At 36.1% G+C, this 19075-nt stretch overlaps 1 protein-coding gene across 17 annotated transcripts in view; it reads left to right on the top strand.

Moving 5' to 3' along the window:
• ERC1 (ELKS/RAB6-interacting/CAST family member 1) overlaps positions 1-19075 on the top strand; it is a 554906-nt gene that overhangs the window by 158417 nt on the left and 377414 nt on the right. For all 17 annotated transcript variants that reach the window (XM_048216749.2, XM_057318942.1, XM_057318950.1 and 14 more), the window contains 2 exons: positions 16914-17051; positions 18626-18766. In XM_048216749.2, coding sequence (XP_048072706.1) covers positions 16914-17051; positions 18626-18766 — 279 coding nt within the window. The remainder of the gene's footprint in view (positions 1-16913; positions 17052-18625; positions 18767-19075) is intronic.

Raw genomic sequence — 19075 nt, 5'->3', positions numbered from 1 at the left:
ACAGTGTCATGCCTTGGAATTCTGCTTTTGCTTTTTAAATATTTTGTAACAGGAATTCTTAAAAGTTTCTGGTAGAGCTTTGTGTACGAACGCTTTTTCTTTCTTACTGTGAACTCTCTTATTACCTGGTCTCTGGGAAAATTATTCCCAGTTCTTACATAATGAGGAAGCTTTCAATGAATATACTCATCTTTCTTTTCCTTTTAGTTTATTTAGGAAACTGATAAAGATAATTCAACTTTTCTTTCCTCTGGCCCTGAAGATTTTCCGTCAAAAACTGGAAATTTATCTGCAGTGGGGTATTGAGGTAACCTTTCAGGTAGAACTTAAGCTATTCCTGGAGAGATGGCTTAATTCTGCACACACTTAACCTACTTTGCTTCTTGATTCAGAGACTTACTCCATAAGGAAGAGGGATAGGTTAACTCTGTTTTTGTCCTTTTCTTGTTTTTTCTGGCTTCAGTGTTCTGTAATTATTTTTTTCACAAATATTTATTATTTTTTATTTAAGTAATATTTAAATATTTTAATCATTTAAGGAGGAATACCAGGAAACATACTACTTTGGCATTACTTTGGGTATGTTAGATATGCATTTTTTTTTAAAAAATCATTGTTTTCTGAGAATAGTAGCAGCTGTGATAATGGCTGGATTGTGAGTTACTTATTCTGCACTGTTTGTGGCTCTGTTTTGGCCACCACCGCCCACCCACAATCTTCTGACAGTCTTTAGGCAGTGTATGTATTTGTATGCAATGGGATAACCCTGGGACAATAGCAGATGGCCAAGCATGCTGTACAATGGGATTAGCATTGGGCTCCTCCTTTCCAGGGTTCTCCCCTATGGGTTTAAGTAGTTTTGTGTTACAGTAAATTTCTTATCTTTGTAATAAATCACTGACCTGGAAAATGTAATTGAGCATTTGAATCTGAGCTGCGTTCAAAACTCTGTGTTAAAATTGTACAGCTTCTTGCTTGATTGATTATAAATGATAATGTCGCTTGGAGTTTAATTTGCTGATGCAGATGTTACCATCATTCCCTTCTATGCTTCCGTAACTTCTGTTGATTTCGCCTTGCTTACTTCTCCAGTTTTCTAGGTTTGGGTATTTAGAGTTTAGATTTAACAGTAGCAGAAAGCTGATTGATATATAGAATGAGAAGGTTGCAGTTGGTTTGTTATTTTGGTCCTAGATTGGTTCAAGTCTCTTATTTTGTTTTTGGTAGGAAGTCAGAAAGAATAGGTTTTTTATATATTCCATTTGTTTTCTGTGGAGTCTTAGTTAAGATAGCGTTACTTTCTTCACTTTTTCCATATCATAAGATGGAAAGGAGAATATGTTTTATCACTAAAAAAACCCAGTATTTAGTAATTTTACTCAGAAAATTAATATTTTTAGAAATTGTCATATTTTATTTTTAATAAGGATTAATTGCAATGTTTTCTAAGTGTTACTATTTTTAAGTCACAACCCAGCTGTTGATGAAGCTAAAGAGAGGACCAAGTCAGTCTCTAATTGAATATTAAGTTGGAAACGTAATATATTTAGGCATTAGAATTTTCTTTTTTCACTCTTTTACTTATTTTTTTAATAGAACACAGTTTAATTAAATTTTTTTGTTAATGGAGAATATATACAACTAAATTCTTAAAATGTTTGATGAAGAAACAGAATGTATAGTAGATGAAGTCTGATTGATGATGATATTTTTGTTGGGGAATATACTCCATATGGATTTACTTCACTTCATATAACCTTCCCTGCCCCGTTCCTTCTACCCCCTCTTTTTCAAGTAAACCTTAAGGAGGCTGATAGCTGAACTTGGACAGTCTGATTTAACTTACAGTTTGTCAACAGATAACTTTTTAAATGATGTTGGTATTATACAAGTGACATTTTGTAATGAGTGATGAGTTATTCCCTAAGAAAAGTTTACCTTGTTATAAATTGTTTTAATTATGATATATTCCTGTTCACCATCCTTTCTACATCCAGAACATTTCTCTCCAAAAAATAAAAACAATAAAACAAACACAACACCCCTCATCCCTACATTCTGATAATTTAGAAACAATAAACTTCAGATATAAGTGATTAAAGCAACACTAGCAATAGCTGCTTTAAAATAGATGGAGAAGAACCTGCTGCATAATGAGCTATTTCTAAAGCTTAGTAGCTCAAGCAGCCATTTTTGAATGCTCACTTATTTGTGAGTCATGAATTCAGTAAGGGCTCTCTTGGGTAGTTTGTCCCTGATTTGTGTGGTGACAGCTGGGGGTGTCAGCAGTTGGATGATCCACTGCCAAGCTGGCTTTGTCACTTGCATACATTCTGTCTAGGTACTCCTTGGCCTCTGGCTACATGGCTACATGGTGCCTTTTGCCTCAGGGCTTCTGCATATGTCCTGGGTGTCCCCACAGCATGATGAGAGTTGTCGCACTTCTTATGTGGCACCTGACTCCACAGTCATAGATGTTAGAAGCAGAAGCTGCCTGACCAGTTAAGAGTTATGCTATGAGTGGGTTTGGAAATGGCAGAGGATTCCTTTTGGTATTCTGTTTGTCATAGTCACAGGACTTATCTTGATTCAGGGGGGTCAAGAAATAGCCTTCACTTCTTAGTGGAGCTGTGGCAAAACCACATTGCAGAGGAGTGTGTGAGGTGGGAGGTATTATTGTGGCCATCTTTGGAAAAAATATCTGCTCTAGTTCAACAAAAATGTTGAATAAAGGATTGAGAATATGAGGTTAAGATTTTTTGTGTGCTGTGGTGATAAAGCTCTTAGTCCCTTTTTTGTTGTCATGATGTTGCAGACTTATTAATCAGAATGGAAGAGGAATTTTTCTTTGTCTGTGTTACTCAGTGTTTTAATCTGTTATTCATAGAGTTTCTACCGTCATCCACTGTTCCCAACAGAAGTCACCTCAAATCAGAAGGAATTCTAAACAGTCTATAACTGTTTTAACCAATTCAGGAATTATCAGAGGGTATAAAAATATAAAAAAAGGAGTACAAAAGAATAAGGTGTAAAGAAAGGATACAAAGGATGGACTAACAGCAGAAGGTGAATTAATGCTACATATTTATTTTAGAGATTCACCTTAGGTGAGAAGCGCAACTGTGTAGATGAAAATTTGGTGTATTAGTGCTCTCATATGGAAGAGACTGCCATATAGAAGATAATTGGAGTGAGTACGTGTATAGATTCAAAAGAATTTTAAAGTCTTTAAAGAACAGAGAAACTTGGCTAAATTATTTTGTGTTATTTGGGGAATAAAACAGGATAAATCTTAGACTTAGCATTTTTAAGCTAGCACTAAGGGTTAATTAAATAAATTTTATTCCTGATTGAGCTATAATTCACATATCATAGAATTTACCATTTTAAGCTATAGAATTCATTGTTTTGTGTATACTTACAAGTTTGTGCAACCATCACATCACCACTATTCAATTCCAGAACATTTTCAAGAAGAAACCCATACCTGTTAGCACTCACAACCTTTATCCTCTGGCAACCTCTAATCTACTTTTTATCTTTATGGATTTGCTTGTTCTGACATTTCGTATAAGTGTAATTGTATAATATGCAGCTTTTTGTGTCTGGCTGGTTTTTAACATAATGTTTTCAAGGTTAACTCATGGTGTAATTCTCCACTCAAGTATCAGTACTTCGTTCCTTTTTATGTCTTAATAATATTCCATTAGGATGAATATGGCGTATTTTGTGTATCCATTCATCAGTTTATGGACGTTTGGGCTTTTTATAGTTTTTGCCTATTATGAGTAATGATTTAATGAACATTGGTGTATAAGTTTTTGTATGAACTTATATGTTTTCATTTCTCTTGTGTATAGATCTAAGAATGAAATTGATGTTAATTTCATGTTTAACTTTTTGAGGAACTGCCAGACTGTTTCTAAAGCAGCTCTGTGACATTCCTATCAACATGTGTTATTTTTCTTTTTGAAATAGTCATTTTAATGGGTATGCAGTGGTATCATTTTGTGGTTTTCACTTGCGCTTCCGTGATGACTAATGATGTTGAACATCTTTTCACATACTTGGCCATTTGTATATCTTTTTTGGAGAACTGCCTATTCATATTTTTTTGTTTATTTTTCAATTATTTGTCTTTTATGATTGAGTTCTGGAAAGTCTTTATATTTTGGAGACTCCACCCATATCAGATATTTCTCCCAGTCTCTGGGTTATCTTTTCACTTACATGATAGCATCCTTTGGCACACAAGAGTTTTAAATTTTGATCAGGGCCAGTTTGTCTTTTTTTTTTCTTGGTTGCTTTTGCTTTTGCTTTTGGTGTCATGCCAAATAAGCCCATTGCCTAATTGAAGGTCACAAAGATTTCTTCCTACATTTTCTTCCATGAATTTTGTAGTTTTAGATTTTACATTTAGATCTTTGATCCATTCCAAGTTAATTTTTGGTGTAAGGTAGGGGTCCAACTTCATTATTTTGTATGTGGGTATCCAGTTGTCCCAGCACCATTTGTTGAAACGATAAATCTTTTCTCATTTGAATGGTCTTAGGACCTTGCTAAAACTCAGTTGCTTATGGACACATGCGTTCATTTCTGAACTCTTAATTCTATTCCATCGATGTATATGCCTCTCCATGTGTCATACCACCCTGTCTTGATTACTGTAGATTTTTATATGTTTGAATATTGGGAATTGTGAATCCTTTACCTTTGTTCCTTTTCAAGATTTTTTTTTTTTTGGGGGGGGGGTCTCTTGTAATTCCGTATGAATTTTGAGATCATTGTGTCCATTTCTGTGAAAAAGGCATTTGGAACTTTGATAGGTATTGTGTTCATCAGTTTGGGGAGTATTGCCATATTAACAATATCAAGTTTTTCAGTTGATGAACATGGGGTGTCTTTCAACTTCTCTAGGTTGTCATTAATTTCCTTTATCAGTGTGTTGTAGTTTTTAATTTATAAGTCTTGAACTTCTTTACATTTATTCCTGAATATTTTATTCTTTTTGATGCTATTGTAAATGGAATTGTTTTCTTCATTTAATTTTCAGATTATTAATTTTTAGGATACAGATATACAGCTGATTTTTGTAAATTGATAATCTGTTTTGCAACTTTGCTAAACTTGTTTATTAGCTCTAATAGCGTTTGAGTGGATTTTTTTTAGTAATTTTTGTATATAATATCATGCCATCTGCAAAGAGATAGTTATACTTCTTCCTTTCCAATGTGGCTATCTTTTATTATTATTTTTTTCTTCTTTAATTGCTGTTATCAAGTGTCCAGTACAATAAGGTAGTGAAAGCCTATACCCTTATCTTTTTCTTAAAGATTTTTTTAATTTTAAGAGATCTCTGCACCCAGTGTTGGGCTTGAACTCACAGCCCTGAGATCAAAAATTGCATGCTTTACTGACTGAGCCAGCCAGGTGCCCCCTTTGTCTTAATCTTTATCTTAGGAGAAAGGCTTTCATTTTCACCATTAAATATGATGTTAAGTGTGGATTTTCCATAGATGCCTTTTGTCAGGTTGAAGAAGTTCCCTTTTATTCCTAGTTTATTGAGTGTTTTTATCATGAAAAGGTGTTGTACTTTGTCAAATGGTTTTTCTAGATTTATTGAGATGATCATGTGATTTTTGTTCTTTATTAGGGTACATTATATTGATTGCATTTTTATGTTGAACCAACCTTGCATTCCTGGGATAGGGATGGGTGTTTTTGCGTAGCCTTGCAGTTTTCATCTGGAGAAATGTGGAAACTTGTTCTATCAACATTATCATCTTGGCAATAGGAATGGACCTGAGAGAACATAGCCTTTGGATAAATGCCTTATTTTTAAGTGCTAGGATGTAATATAAATAAGAACCATTCAGAGAGGCTTATATTGTAATGCTTTATACAACATAGAAGTAATTTTGACCCTTATTAAAACATTGTTTCCTTGGATTTTTAACTGTGTTTGAATAATTAGTGAATAACTTGAGGATTTATGTTTATCTGGGTCCATTTTCTATTGACAGAAAGCCATATAAATATTCTCAGAGTCTTGCAAGCTCTAGTTCAGAGTGCCCTGATTTCTGTTGTGATTGAGCACACATTTTAAACTTGAAAATGGTAATTAGCAAGCAAATATGAAAGGGTCAGATCCCTATTGTGATAAAGGTTGTTCTTAGAGGTCTCTCAGGGGTCCTCATAGCAGGAACTTGTCAGAGTAATAAATACATAGATAAGTATCTAAAAAGGGACAAAGGATTTAAAAAAATACTTGATCAAAGTTTTGAAGCACAGTCAATATTTTCTTCTGCTTAAAAACTGCTTCTAATTTGACATGAATTAACTTGCATTGCATTCTCACCTGTGGGAATGGCCGTTTGGACAAATGCCCAGGTACCTGTCAACTCTGGTTAAGAAGTTGAAATAATTAACCAGCTGAAGAAGTTATTAAATCAGACTTCGATGGAGTAGCTTTTTGTGCTGTTCTTTCTGCTATACAGTATGTGCACCCTAACCAGAAAATAGCTTCAAGTATCAGACATGTATTTTGTTCTTTACCTGTTTTATCTTTTTGTAATTGCCAGACCTGCTTGCTTTTGTCTCCTAACCTTTTTTTTCCTAGAGGACTTTTTTTGGAATAGAAAATTCAGGGGTCCCCGGGTGGCTCAATCGGTTAAATGTCTGCCTTTGGCTCAGGACGTGATCCTAGGGTCCTGGGATTGAGCCCCACGTTGGGCTCCCTGCTCAGCAGGGAGCCTGTTCCTCTTTCTCCCTCTGCTGCTCCCCCCTGCTTGTGCTCTCTTGCTCCGTCAAATGAATGAATAACATCTTAAAAAAAAAAATCATCTAAATCTCCAAGGAAAATTTACTAAATTTGATAAGATCCTTAGGTTTCCATTGTATACATTGTATATAGACAAGAAACTGTTGTTTGGATCCATTTTCCCTGTCTCATCCAGGTCAGACTCTTATTTTAGACACAGCAAATTTGGTAACACAGTATTTTTATAAAGTAGCTAAATGAGCAATTTTAAGTGAAGCAACTATTCATTTTAAACAACATTCTGGGTGTTTGAAAAGAATGCCACTGATGAATAATTTTTAACTTCCCCTACTTTTTTGACAATCTGATGAAAGTTGTGGGCTCTCTCCATATAAAAATGTACATGGCTCATTTATATGGACTGGGACATCATACATCCCTGCCATCCATGAACTCCTGATTAAAAATGTCCACCATCTATGAAACAAGTTTGGAAAGAAGGGTCTCTGGGTTTTATAAAACCATAAAATTATGTGTGTGGTTCAAATACAAGATAAATTGTTCAAATACAAACAAGTTCATGTTAACTGTAGTTTAACTAGAAAGAGTATAGCTGCTGTGTATAATGGATACTGTGGTGAGTGACCCAGACACCGCCCCCCCCCCCCCCACCGCCCTGAGGGTTGAGGATGTATTTGCCCAGATGCTGAAAGTGCTGTTGACACAGTCCTTAGTTGTTAGCCCCTGTGGAGATTGCCTTGGCTAGAGACTTCCCTTGCATAAGGGCATACGTCTTTCCATTGAAATCCCAGTGATTGATCTCTGTAGGATACAAGGGATTGAATCCATTGCCCTGACTTGAGACAACTCTTAAAGATCATCCCAGATTCAGAGCTCCTCATGGGGTTGTCTATATCCTTCGGAACTTTGTGGCAGCTGAATTTCTCCCTCTGCACAATCCTTTTCAACCCCGGCCCCCTTCCTTTCCACTGGTAGTGATCCCAAGAGCACCCTTTAATAAACTTCTTGCCTAGTAAAATCTGTCTCAAGGTCGGCTTCCTGGGAAACCCAGCCTTGTCACACTAGGGTTGAGTATTAGTACAAGTTAGTTTACTTCACACCATAAAAGTGGGCTTGGCTGAAATAAAAGTTTAGTGTGATGAACTTGAATTTAGACGCAAAATATGTGAAGCATCTCATTAGTGTTCCCTTAGACCTTGTATTTCCAGGGCTCTTTGGAAATCTGGGTTTCTTTGAATTCATTAGTGGTTTCCCAGTCTTGTTTTAGCTTTGCAGAAACCCCCCAAAGTCTCTGACAGCTTGATTTGTTTGGTCCCACAGTATGAATCTGTGAAAGGTGTAGGTTAAATGAGGAGTTACTTAAATATCCTGCAGAAATCTCTAGAGATTTCCCATGTTGATAAGTACATATGATAAGAGATCTCCTCTTGTCATAATCCTAACCATGTTATTTATCACAAATTCTAAGATTTCTTTCTTAGATAGCATTTAGAAAGTTCTTGCTTTTGTCATTATTATTGTAGTGATGTATGTCTATTTTAAATATTTGAAGAAGATGGAAAACCTTATAACAAGGAAAATCCTATGTGAAACTAAACTTTTCCTTCCTTCAAATTGGGATAATATTGTACATATTTTTGGTAACTTTTCTTTTTCATGTAATGTTATACGATAAACAGGTTTCCATATCCTCAGTTAATGATCTGTATATGGTTGCATAATATTCCATCCAGTGGGTAGACCATGTGTAACGTAGTTAGCCACCTTTTGTTATATCTTTGATTTTTCTCAATTTTGTTATTGTTAATAAATAACAATCATGATTGCCTTTTCTTTGAAACCAAACCTAGTATGTTTGCTTTAATTAGTTATTTAAAAATACTGGGTTCTTTCATCACTAAAATGTACTGAACCATTAGATGTAAGACCATTGTATCTTGATAGCCATTATTATTGTGCAACTTAAAGGGATACCATTCATATGGATGATGTAAGTTGAGTTCCTAAGTGCAGCGTCACCATTGTCACCGCCTCTGAAGGATTGCCACTGTGAATTTATGGATCTTCTTTGTTTGATTTTAGCACCAGAAGTTCAGGCTAATTTTTATATATGCTTGCCAGATAACAAGGAAGTATTTGAGACATTTACAGACTTGTCTACCAAGCAGATCTTGACTGGCAGTGACCTTTGGTCTCCCCAGATTTCACTTCATATTATCTGGTTATTTTAATCCAAGTGGTCCCTAGTTCCATTATCTGTCCCATAAGCAAGTTTATCAGGCAACTTACTTTCCCTCTCAGCAACCAATAAAATCTGTCAGGAGGAGTGGACTCTGAGTGTCTTTTCCTGAAGGTCATACCTACACTTTCTGTAAGTTCAAATTGAACAGTTTTTAAGATAAAATATAGTGGTGCTCTGATGAAGTTTATTACTTTTTAAATGTTCTCAGCTTCCCCCTAAGAATACAGTTGTATTTTAGAATTGAAAGGAATATTAGGGGGTGCCGGGGTGGCTCAGTCATTAAGTGTCTGCCTTTGGCTCATCCCAGGGCCTTTGGCATGATCCTGGGGTCCTAGGATTGAGCCCCGCATTGGGCTCCCTGCTTGGCGGGAAGCCTACTTCTCCCTCTCCCACTCCCCCTGCTTGTGTTTCCTCTTCCACTTTCTCTCTCTCTGTCAAATAAATAAATAAAATCTTAAAACAAAAAAGAAAGGAATATTAGTGTTCTTCTGTTTTATAGTAATTAGAAAGATCAAGTACCTTGCCCAAGACAACATAGCCAGCTAGGTTTTCATTACAGTTATCCGCTCCATGACCTACATGATGAGAAAATAGCACAGTTGAGAAGGAAACTCAACCAAAGAAATAATTGGTTACCAACCTGAATCTTTGCTGGGCATATTAAAGACCATAAACAGTAATTGCCAATATAGATATGGAAGCTTTTCACAACCTAAACTGAGTTTAAAACATTGCTTAGAGGGGCGCCTGGGTGGCTTAGTCGTTAAGCGTCTGCCTTTGGCTCAGGTCATGATCCCAGGGTCCTGGGATCCAACCCCGCATCGGGCTTCCCTGCTCAGCGGGAAGCCTGCTTCTCCCTCTCCCACTCCCCCTGCTGGTGTTCCCTCTCTCGCTGTGTCTATCTCTGTCCAATAAATAAATAAAATCTTAAAAAAAAAAAAAACCAAACATTGCTTAGAGTTTCTCATGATTTTGTTCTTGTGTTTTCTAATCACTGTAAACACATGATTGGACAAGTAACATTTATTATTATTTTTTAAAGATTTTATTTATTTGACAGAAAATACAAGCAGGGGAGGGACAGAGGCAGAGAGAGAGAGAGAGGGAGAAGCAGGCTCCCTGCTGTGCAGGGAGCCCGTTGCGGTGCTGGATCCCAGGACCCCAGGATCATGACCTGAGCTGAAGGCAGTTGCTTCACCGACTGAGCCACCCAGGTGCCCCTGGATAAATAACAATTAAAGGCCAATATAGATAGTCTATGCAGAAACTCATTTTGATAATTATAAATTGTGCCTAGTTGGTATTTTTTGCCAGAGCATAGGGTAGTAGATAAACAGTTGCCTAGAAATTAGGGGACTTAGTGAATTTTTCCTTTTTATATTTTATTAATTACTGTAGATCCCTTTTTTGCCGCCAATTATGACTGTTCATGCAGACTGTACTTCTACTGTTGATACTGGAAGGTACCATTAACAAAGTAGGTAAAGGTCAGAGCCTCTCTGAGTAACTTGCTTCACATGGTAAATTGATGTTTATGACTGCTTAGAACAACTGTGGAGACATGGTCAAAAAAAATTCTTTAAATGATGTTTAAAGTAGCTAGGTGATTGCAAGAAGTGTTTTGGGATTCCTTGTCCTTAGAACTATATCCTAGGGGAAGTCTCTTTTACCTTTACTTAGTGATTAGAACCTCAAAGGCAGAGTAATCAGTTCCACTTGACGAGGAATAAATCACCCACATTGAGACACGATAGTTCCTGACAACTGGCAAGCCTGATAAAAACCAAAACAAAAGATGTCAAGTAATCTGTGCCAATATGGAATTGGTGTGCAGCTTTGATGAATTCACATGTAGCATGCATTGGTGTTAGTCTTCCTCTGGTTTCATACATTTTTTTCTTTCTTTGTAAAATAAAAATTGTATGAGGAGAAAAACGCTCTATATAATATAATAATTACATTATTTCTGTCTTTTTTTACAACCCACTTAAGAGAACTATACTATGATTAGAGAAGGAAATGTCATCTTTCTGTAAATAGTTATTTAAAAAAAAAATCTTGAGTTTTAGTTCTTCTCTATGGTAATAAACTATATGTGTAAACCTGGTTGATCCTTCTCCTCCCTATTTATCATCAAGGATGTAGACATAGAGAATAAGCACCAATTCCTTTGATCTCTACAAAATTATACTCATGCAGAAATTGAATATTTGCCAATAGGTACTTCATGATCTCTTTCTGTATCAGACAGCGTTTGTGGAAAGTAGGAAAGAAGCCTGTAGAATTATAAAATATGTTATTTTCTGCAGCAATTATTAGTTTTCAGTATAATCAAAAACAAGTAAGAGAGGGCGCCTGGGTGGCTCAGTCATTAAGCGTCTGCCTTCGGCTCAGGTCATGATCCCAGGGTCCTGGGATCGAGCCCCTCATTGGGCTCCCTGCTCAGTGGGAAGCCTGCTTGTCCCTCTCCCACTGCCCCTGCTGGTGTTCCTTCTTTTGCTGTGTCTGTCTCTGTCCAATAAATAAATAAAATCTTAACAAAACAAAACGAGAGGGAAAATCTTTTTAAATCATTTTAACTGTTTCATTGTCAAGTGCTTTCTAGTCCAAACTAGCTTCTTTCTAGCCCTTGGAAGTCAGGCCACAGACTGTTTTAATAAAATTGTAATACTGAAATCCGTATTATCAGGTGTGTTTGGCTTTGCCCACTAGCTTGAGTGTATTGAGTTTGGATATATGTTCTTCCATGGAAGATGTACTTTTGCATTTGCAGTGGTTTGGTACCTCCACCCTTCATTCTTTGCTTCAGTAGAGGATACTATTTTAATATAAATGACTATAGTAAAATGTACTGTGTTTATTAATAAATAGTATTTAAAAATAAGGGATAATTTATGTAAAGATGCTTGAGTCATTTTGTATGATTGTTTTTTCTTTTTTTCATCACAGAACATATTTATAGCATAGTGATTAAGAGTAGGATTCTAGAGGTAGATTGCCTAGGAATTATTTCATAGACTTCTGGTGATGCTTAAATAGTTGTTATATATATGGTTCTTACAACAATGCCTGACTGAAAAAGAATCCTCTATTCTTTTTTTTTTAATAAAGATTTTATTTATTTATTAGAGAGAGAGTGAGTGAGAGGGAGAAGCAGACTCCCTGCTGAGTGGGGAGCCTGACACAGGGCTCCATCTCAGGATCCTGAGATCATGACCTGAGCCAACGATGCTTAACCGACTGAGCCACCCAGGTGCCCCAGGAGAATACCACACTCTTTTTAAGTGTTAATTATCATCCGTTATCACTACCACCTCCTTCTCCTCCTCCTCACCACCACCGCCATTATTATTATTGTTATATTGTTATTTTAGGGGTTTTGTGGTTTCTGTTCCTACAAAATGGAGAGGGTTTTTTGTTTTGTTTTGTTTTGCGATAGTCTAAGCATATTTAAAGGAGTATTTTTCCACTTAACATGATTCCAAATAATTATTTTTATTGTTCATATTCAAGTATGTGCACAACTGATCCAGTTTTTTTCTTGGCTGTTGTATTCAAAGCTTTTTGTAAATCATTGATTTTAGAGCCTGTGGATAATTGAATTTAGTATAGAAATAGGAAACTATATTTTATAGAAATTGCATAGTAAGTACTGAAATGCCATGATATGACACTGTCTGGTGATAAGCTTTTACATTGTCAACATTAGTTGAGAGCACAGTTTTGAATCACAACAATAGCGAGAATGTGTAACAGCAGCTCTCAGTAGTGCTCGTGTTATCCATCATGTTGCTAGGTAAACTAAAAGAGAGGTAGTTTTGTACACACTCCTCCTCCCACATACCACACACAGCATCTTTAGGGTTTATTCAGTGCTTATGTGGCTAGTTTGCACATATCTGTGTCTATTTCAGGACTTCCTTGCTGATGGCAGCTTGCCCAAAGGAGGCAATTTTACTGTCCACTGTCCTTCATTTTGTCAGTTCTTTTCACTATGGAATGTTTATTCCTCCTCTTTAGAAGTGAATAGCCATCCTTTTCCTCCCATCCAGCTCAACAATCTGTTTAGACAGCTGGGTAATTGAAAAAGAAAGTAGCTTAGGGATAACTTGTTAATGGGGATTTTACCAAGTTTAGCAGCTTCTGCACCTGAGTATATTATGAAAAGTTTTTGCCTGAAAAGAATAATGGATTCCTTTGATAGTGTGACTACATATAAATTATAGGAGTGTATTGTTAGCAGTTTAACTTAATTTCTTTTTTAGATGCTGATGATGAGGGAGAAAGAAGGGTATTTTCCTTATGATGCATAGAAGGGCTGTTTGTGTATTAGGTGGGTTTCTAAAACAAACCTCTGTTTTCTTGTATGTAAAACTTGGCTGGTTCTGTGAAATTTCATTTTAAATAATGGTTCTTGTGCTGCCCTTTCTTGACAAGAAAGTCTAATTGGCAGTGTGATTTTATCTTTTCTTTGCTTAATAAGGTTTATATGTTAGCAACTGGAATGGCATGTATAGCTGGTTAAACATGTAAACACCAGGGCATTACATGCTTTGTGTGTATGGAGTATTAGATTTTTGAGTGAAAAAATTCTCTTTAGTGGTTGTGAGTGTACCTAAGTATTGATCCATATGAGATTCTAATAGTAGTGTCTGATTAAAGGAAGACTAATGATTTTCATCTGTGCTGGTCTTGAACTTTTATGGTATCAAAAAGACTGGAGCCTATTTCAGGTATTTTACTGATTTGCCTGTGTGATTATTTCTTTGTTAAAGAACAAAAATCTAAGCCTTACACAGTAGTTGTGGTATCTTATTCTAAATGTACCAGATCTTTTTGCATAGCTTTTTGTTCTGCTTGTGGAATCGTCATTGACTCTAGAGAGAGACTTTTTTCCTCTTTCTCTATAGAGTGAGGCAGTTCCTTAAGGAGCTTATATAAATTGATTAATGCAGGAAGTTATCTGAACGTTGTATCTAGACTTCTTTTGTTTGCATTTTTGTTTTGTTTCAAGTTTTTATTAAATTCCAGTTAACATATTGTGTAATATTTTCGGGAATAGAATTTAGTAATTCATCACTTACATACAACATGCAGTGCTCATCATGGTAAGTGCCCTCTTTAATACCCATCACCCGTTTAGCCCATCCCCCCACCCAATTCCCCTCTGGTAACCATCAGTTTGTTCTCTATAGTTAAAAGTCTCTTTTATGGTTTGCCTTTCTCTCTCTTTTTTCCCTTTCCCCTATGACCATCTGTTTTGTTTCTTAAATTTCACATATGAGTGAAATCACATGGTATTTGTCTTTCTCTGACTTACTTCTCTTAGCATAATACACTCTAGCTCCATCCACATCATTGCAAGTGGCAAGATTTCATTCTTTTTGATGGCTGAAATATTCCATTTTATATATAGACTGCATCTTCTTTATCCATTCATCAGATGATGGACATTTGGGCTCTTCCATAATTTGGCTATTGTAGATAATGCTACTATAAACTTCGGGATGCATGTGCCCCTTCAAATCATATTTTTGTATCCTTTGGCTAAATACCTAGTAGTGTAATCGCTATGTTGTAGGGCTAGTTCTATTTTTAACTTTTTGAGGAATCTCCATACTATTCTCCAGCATGGCTGCACCAGTTTGCATTCCCACCAATAGTGTAGGAGCGTTCCCGTTTCTCTGCATCTTCACCAACATCTGTTGTTTCTTGTGTTGTTAATTTTAGGCATTCTGACAGGGGTAAGGTGGTATCTCATTGTAGTTTTGATTTGTATTTCCCTGATAGTGAGTGATACTGAGCATCTTTTCATGTGTCTATTAGCCAGTATCTAGGCTTCTTTTGTAGTTCCATTCTTGACAGGAGTTTGTGTGTATGCCTAAATACAGTTTCTAAAGTCCAAGCTTACATATTATTCATTTACTGATTAATGAACCAATATTTATTATACACCTAGTGTGTGCCAGATATGAAGATAGAAAACTGGGGTAGAGGGGCAGGATCCAGTCTACTTGTGAAGACATGTATCAAACAAAGAATTACAGTATGGTCAGGGATTAGTGTTGCAATGTATATATAGATGGGATAAATGAGATAAAGGTGGTAAATGTATAGATAGATGAAAGAATGGAGAGTGTGTGTGTGTATGTATATTTTACATGTATATGTGTGATTGAGTACAAAGAGAGCATTTTATTCTCATAGAGGTAAGAGCAAGGAAATCTTTTCAAAGGAAATAACATTTATGTTGCTTTTTGAAAGCCATGTAAAATATACCAGCTAGCTCTAGTATTAGCTCAAGAGGAGACTAATTCTCCTGCTTGATTTTTCTCTATAGAACCTATTGCCATCTTACGTACCATGTTTATTTCATTCATTCATTGTCTGCTGTATTAGGATGTAATCTCCTTGAGGATAGGGATTTTGTTAGTTCCCATACATTACTTCATTAGTTTTTGATGTAGTGTTCCATGATTCATTGTTTGCATATAATCCCCAGTGCTCATTGCAATACATGCTCTCCTTAATACCCATCACCAGGCTAACCCATCCCTCACCCCCCGCCCCCGAAACCCTCAGTTTGTTTCTTGGAGTCCATAGTCTCTCATCATTCGTCTCCCTCTCTGATGTCTCCCCCCTTCATTTTCCCTTCCTTCTCCTAATGTCCTCCATGTTATTCCTTATGTTCCACATATAAGTGAAGCCACTTGATAATTGTCTTCCTTTGCTTGACTTATTTCACTTTTGATTTCTTCTATATTCTCAACACCTAGAAAAGTTTCTGGCACATAGCAAGAGCTCAAGTATGTGTTGAATGAATGAGTAAAGTTTGTGAGTTCTACAGTAATTGCTTTTTTTCTTTTAGTTTATTAAGACTCTCTCTCTACAATTCCTTCATATTTTTTGCTCAGTATTTTTCATTATGTGTACTTTAATCTCCCATGATAACGTGCTATCTCTATAATGTTTTTCAAACCCACCCCCTTTTTTCCATCTCTTAGCTCATTTAATTCTTCAGTATCTCTTACCTGAATTGATAAACTCTAATTGTTTTCCATGTCTCTTTGCAAGTCCCTTTAAATTTTTTCTCCACAGCCATCAGAATTATCTATCTAAAATGCAGAACTGACCAGACCATTTCTTTGCTTAAAAATACCTAATGGTTCCCATCTGTCTAGGAAAAGGTTTGTGCTCTTTAGATTGCACACAGGGCCATCCGTAGCCTGGGATTCAGCTACAAAATGATGAGTTCTCTTACCATCTTATAAGATAATAAAAATCGGTCTATTCATTTTTCTTTGTACCACTAGTGCCTGGAATATAGTAAGAATTGAATAAATACTTCGTTGAGTAAATGAATGCATACAGATGTGTATGAAGGAATGAATAACTACGATAAGGAATTTCATTGAAAATGTATCATGTTTAGATAAAAGGTGATACAAAAATATATTTTAACACTAGCATTTAAGGACGATTTTTCTTTATACAGCTGATTTGTCTTACTGTCTTGTTCTAATCCCCAGTTTACTGTGAAGTGATTTACAGTGTCATTATGGAAGTAGTCCCCTGTCTCATGTCTTCCCTATCATTCCTCTCTCAATCCCATCTCTATATGTTGGCTCTTTTCTCTCTGGCTACTTTCCATATTTTTTTAGAGATTTATGTATATACATGTATGTCCATAGCTACATGTGCATCTTTTCTCTGTTCTGGCTATAAATTCTGTCTTTAAAATTTTGCATGCAGCTCTGAAACCTTAGTATTAAATTATTTCTATGGAACATGCACTCAGAGACACCCCTGATGTACCTGTTTCCAACTTAAAATGATTTTTATTGTGACTATTTGTATTTCTCTTAATTTCCTTTTTTCCCCCACACTCAGATTGAAAATCTTCAAGAGCAACTTAGAGATAAGGAGAAGCAAATGAGCAGCTTAAAAGAACGAGTCAAATCCTTGCAGGCTGACACTACCAACACCGACACTGCCTTGACAACTTTGGAGGAGGCCCTTGCAGAGAAAGTGAGTGACTGGTTTGGACTCTTCATAGACACATTTGTTCTGCTTTCTCATTAATCTAAAATTTTCTCTAGTAATGAGACTTGGATATAAAAGGCAGAAGAAATCCCTTAGGGCAAAAGAGAAAAGAGCTTTCTGTACTATTGCTGTTGCAGATAGTATAAATGGATAGGAAACCATTTTGTTTTTGTCAACGTAAGCATCTGTTGCTCGGCAAGATGGATTCCACACTAGAGGGTAGTGGCTGAAAGTTTTCTTCCCTCCTTTCCTTCTTTTCTTTTTTTCCCCTCTTCTTTCCTCTTTTTTTTTCTTTTTTCTCTTCTCTTCTCTTATAGGTATATTTATTTTAAAGAGAGAGAGGATAAGGGCAGGGGGAGAGGGAGAGAGAAACTCAGACAGACTCTACACTGAGCTAGGAGCCTGAGCTCACCACCCTGAGATCATGACCCGAGTGGAAACCAAGAGTCAAGACACTTAACCAACTGTACCACCCAGGCATCCCCATGGCTGAAATTTCTAAAGACTAAGCCATACATTCCTATTTACTATCTTCTGAAGAAAAAGAAAAGTTCTTTTTATTTATCTCATCAACTAGAATTTGGAAATGTGGGAACATCAGACATTGACCATTAGGAAGCAATATATAGTTAGTTCTCCTTTACTGTACCATGTTGGTACCTAATATAGTCTTGAATTTTAGTTATTAATACAACATACTTGCTGTTTTTCTAGTCTTGGCCTTGCTACTTCATTTTGCGTTTATGAGCAAACCTAATTTTTCAGGAATGGTTGACTAAGTAAAGAAGTGGCCCAGCCAGTTAGGTGTTAATGTCTTGGAAGGAAATTTAAGGAATCTTAGTGGGGCATTTTAATGGGATTTTTTTTTTTAAAGGAATAGGGTCACTGTTCCTTAAGCCTCTTGGACTCACAATGCTTTAGGCTATGTGCCAGGGATCAAGTCTTGATCTTTGAATATAGTCAGAAATAATACCCAGAAATATACTTAAATTGCTTCAACTTTTAGGCTTCCTGAGTATCTGTTGACAGAAGTTTTAATGGGTTCTCTCTCTTCTCCCCCCTTTTTTATGCTTTAAGCTCAACATTTCATAATCCCCCAAATCTCCTCCTTTTTTGGTTTGTGAATTGTGAGTTGTTTCCATTGCCTTGTGGGCAACATGTGAATTACATATAAAAAAGAAAGATCTGTTACTTATCGCCCGTAGGGGTGTGGGTGTGTGTGTGTGCGTGTGTGTGTGTGTGTGCGTGTGCGTGTGTGTGCGTGTGTGTAAAGTTTTTGGATACTTGGAAATTGAATTGAAAGGGATTATTCCAAAAGAATACTTTAAGGACTTCTAATACAGTTTGAGATTATAGGAAAAGAAACCTCAGGGAATCAAAAGAACAAAGACACATCTTTGTTATTGCAAGGATGAATTCCTTGAAAAGTAGATTATTAAAAACTATCACTGTCTTTTGAATGGAACATGAAAGTGTGAAATTTTATCAGCTAAAAGCTGAATTAGAGTCATATGAGTATGAAAGGAATTTTCTTACGTGTTGATGTGGTCTCTCATCAGGAGCGGACAATTGAACGCCTAAAGGAGCAGCGGGACAGAGATGAACGAGAGAAGCAAGAGGAAATTGATAACTACAAAAAAGATCTTAAAGACTTGAAAGAAAAAGTCAGCTTATTGCAAGGCGACCTCTCAGAAAAAGAGGTTAAGATCACCGAAATAGAATGATTTGGTTTGCTTAGTGTATTATATGTATATGATGTTGGTGTTTACATAATGCATATAAAAATGTATTTGATGGAAGATTTTCTTAATATTCTCATAACAGGCCTTTTCAGAAGATGTTAAGGGGTATTTTGGGAAGCTTTGCAGAGACATAGTAGGTTGGATCATTCATTTTCTAAATCTTTAGCTTTTTCAGTATGTTATGAGTTGGTTTCTTACTTGTTAATGACATTCGTATAGACCCTAAAATAACTGAAGCAGTTATACATGGAAAATACAGTGCAAATG

This window comes from Ursus arctos, unplaced genomic scaffold, assembly GCF_023065955.2.
Source record: "Ursus arctos isolate Adak ecotype North America unplaced genomic scaffold, UrsArc2.0 scaffold_26, whole genome shotgun sequence".
Lineage (NCBI taxonomy): Eukaryota > Metazoa > Chordata > Mammalia > Carnivora > Ursidae > Ursus > Ursus arctos.
The sequence above is the reverse complement of the archived record's forward strand: the minus strand, read 5'-3'. Positions and strand labels throughout refer to the sequence as shown.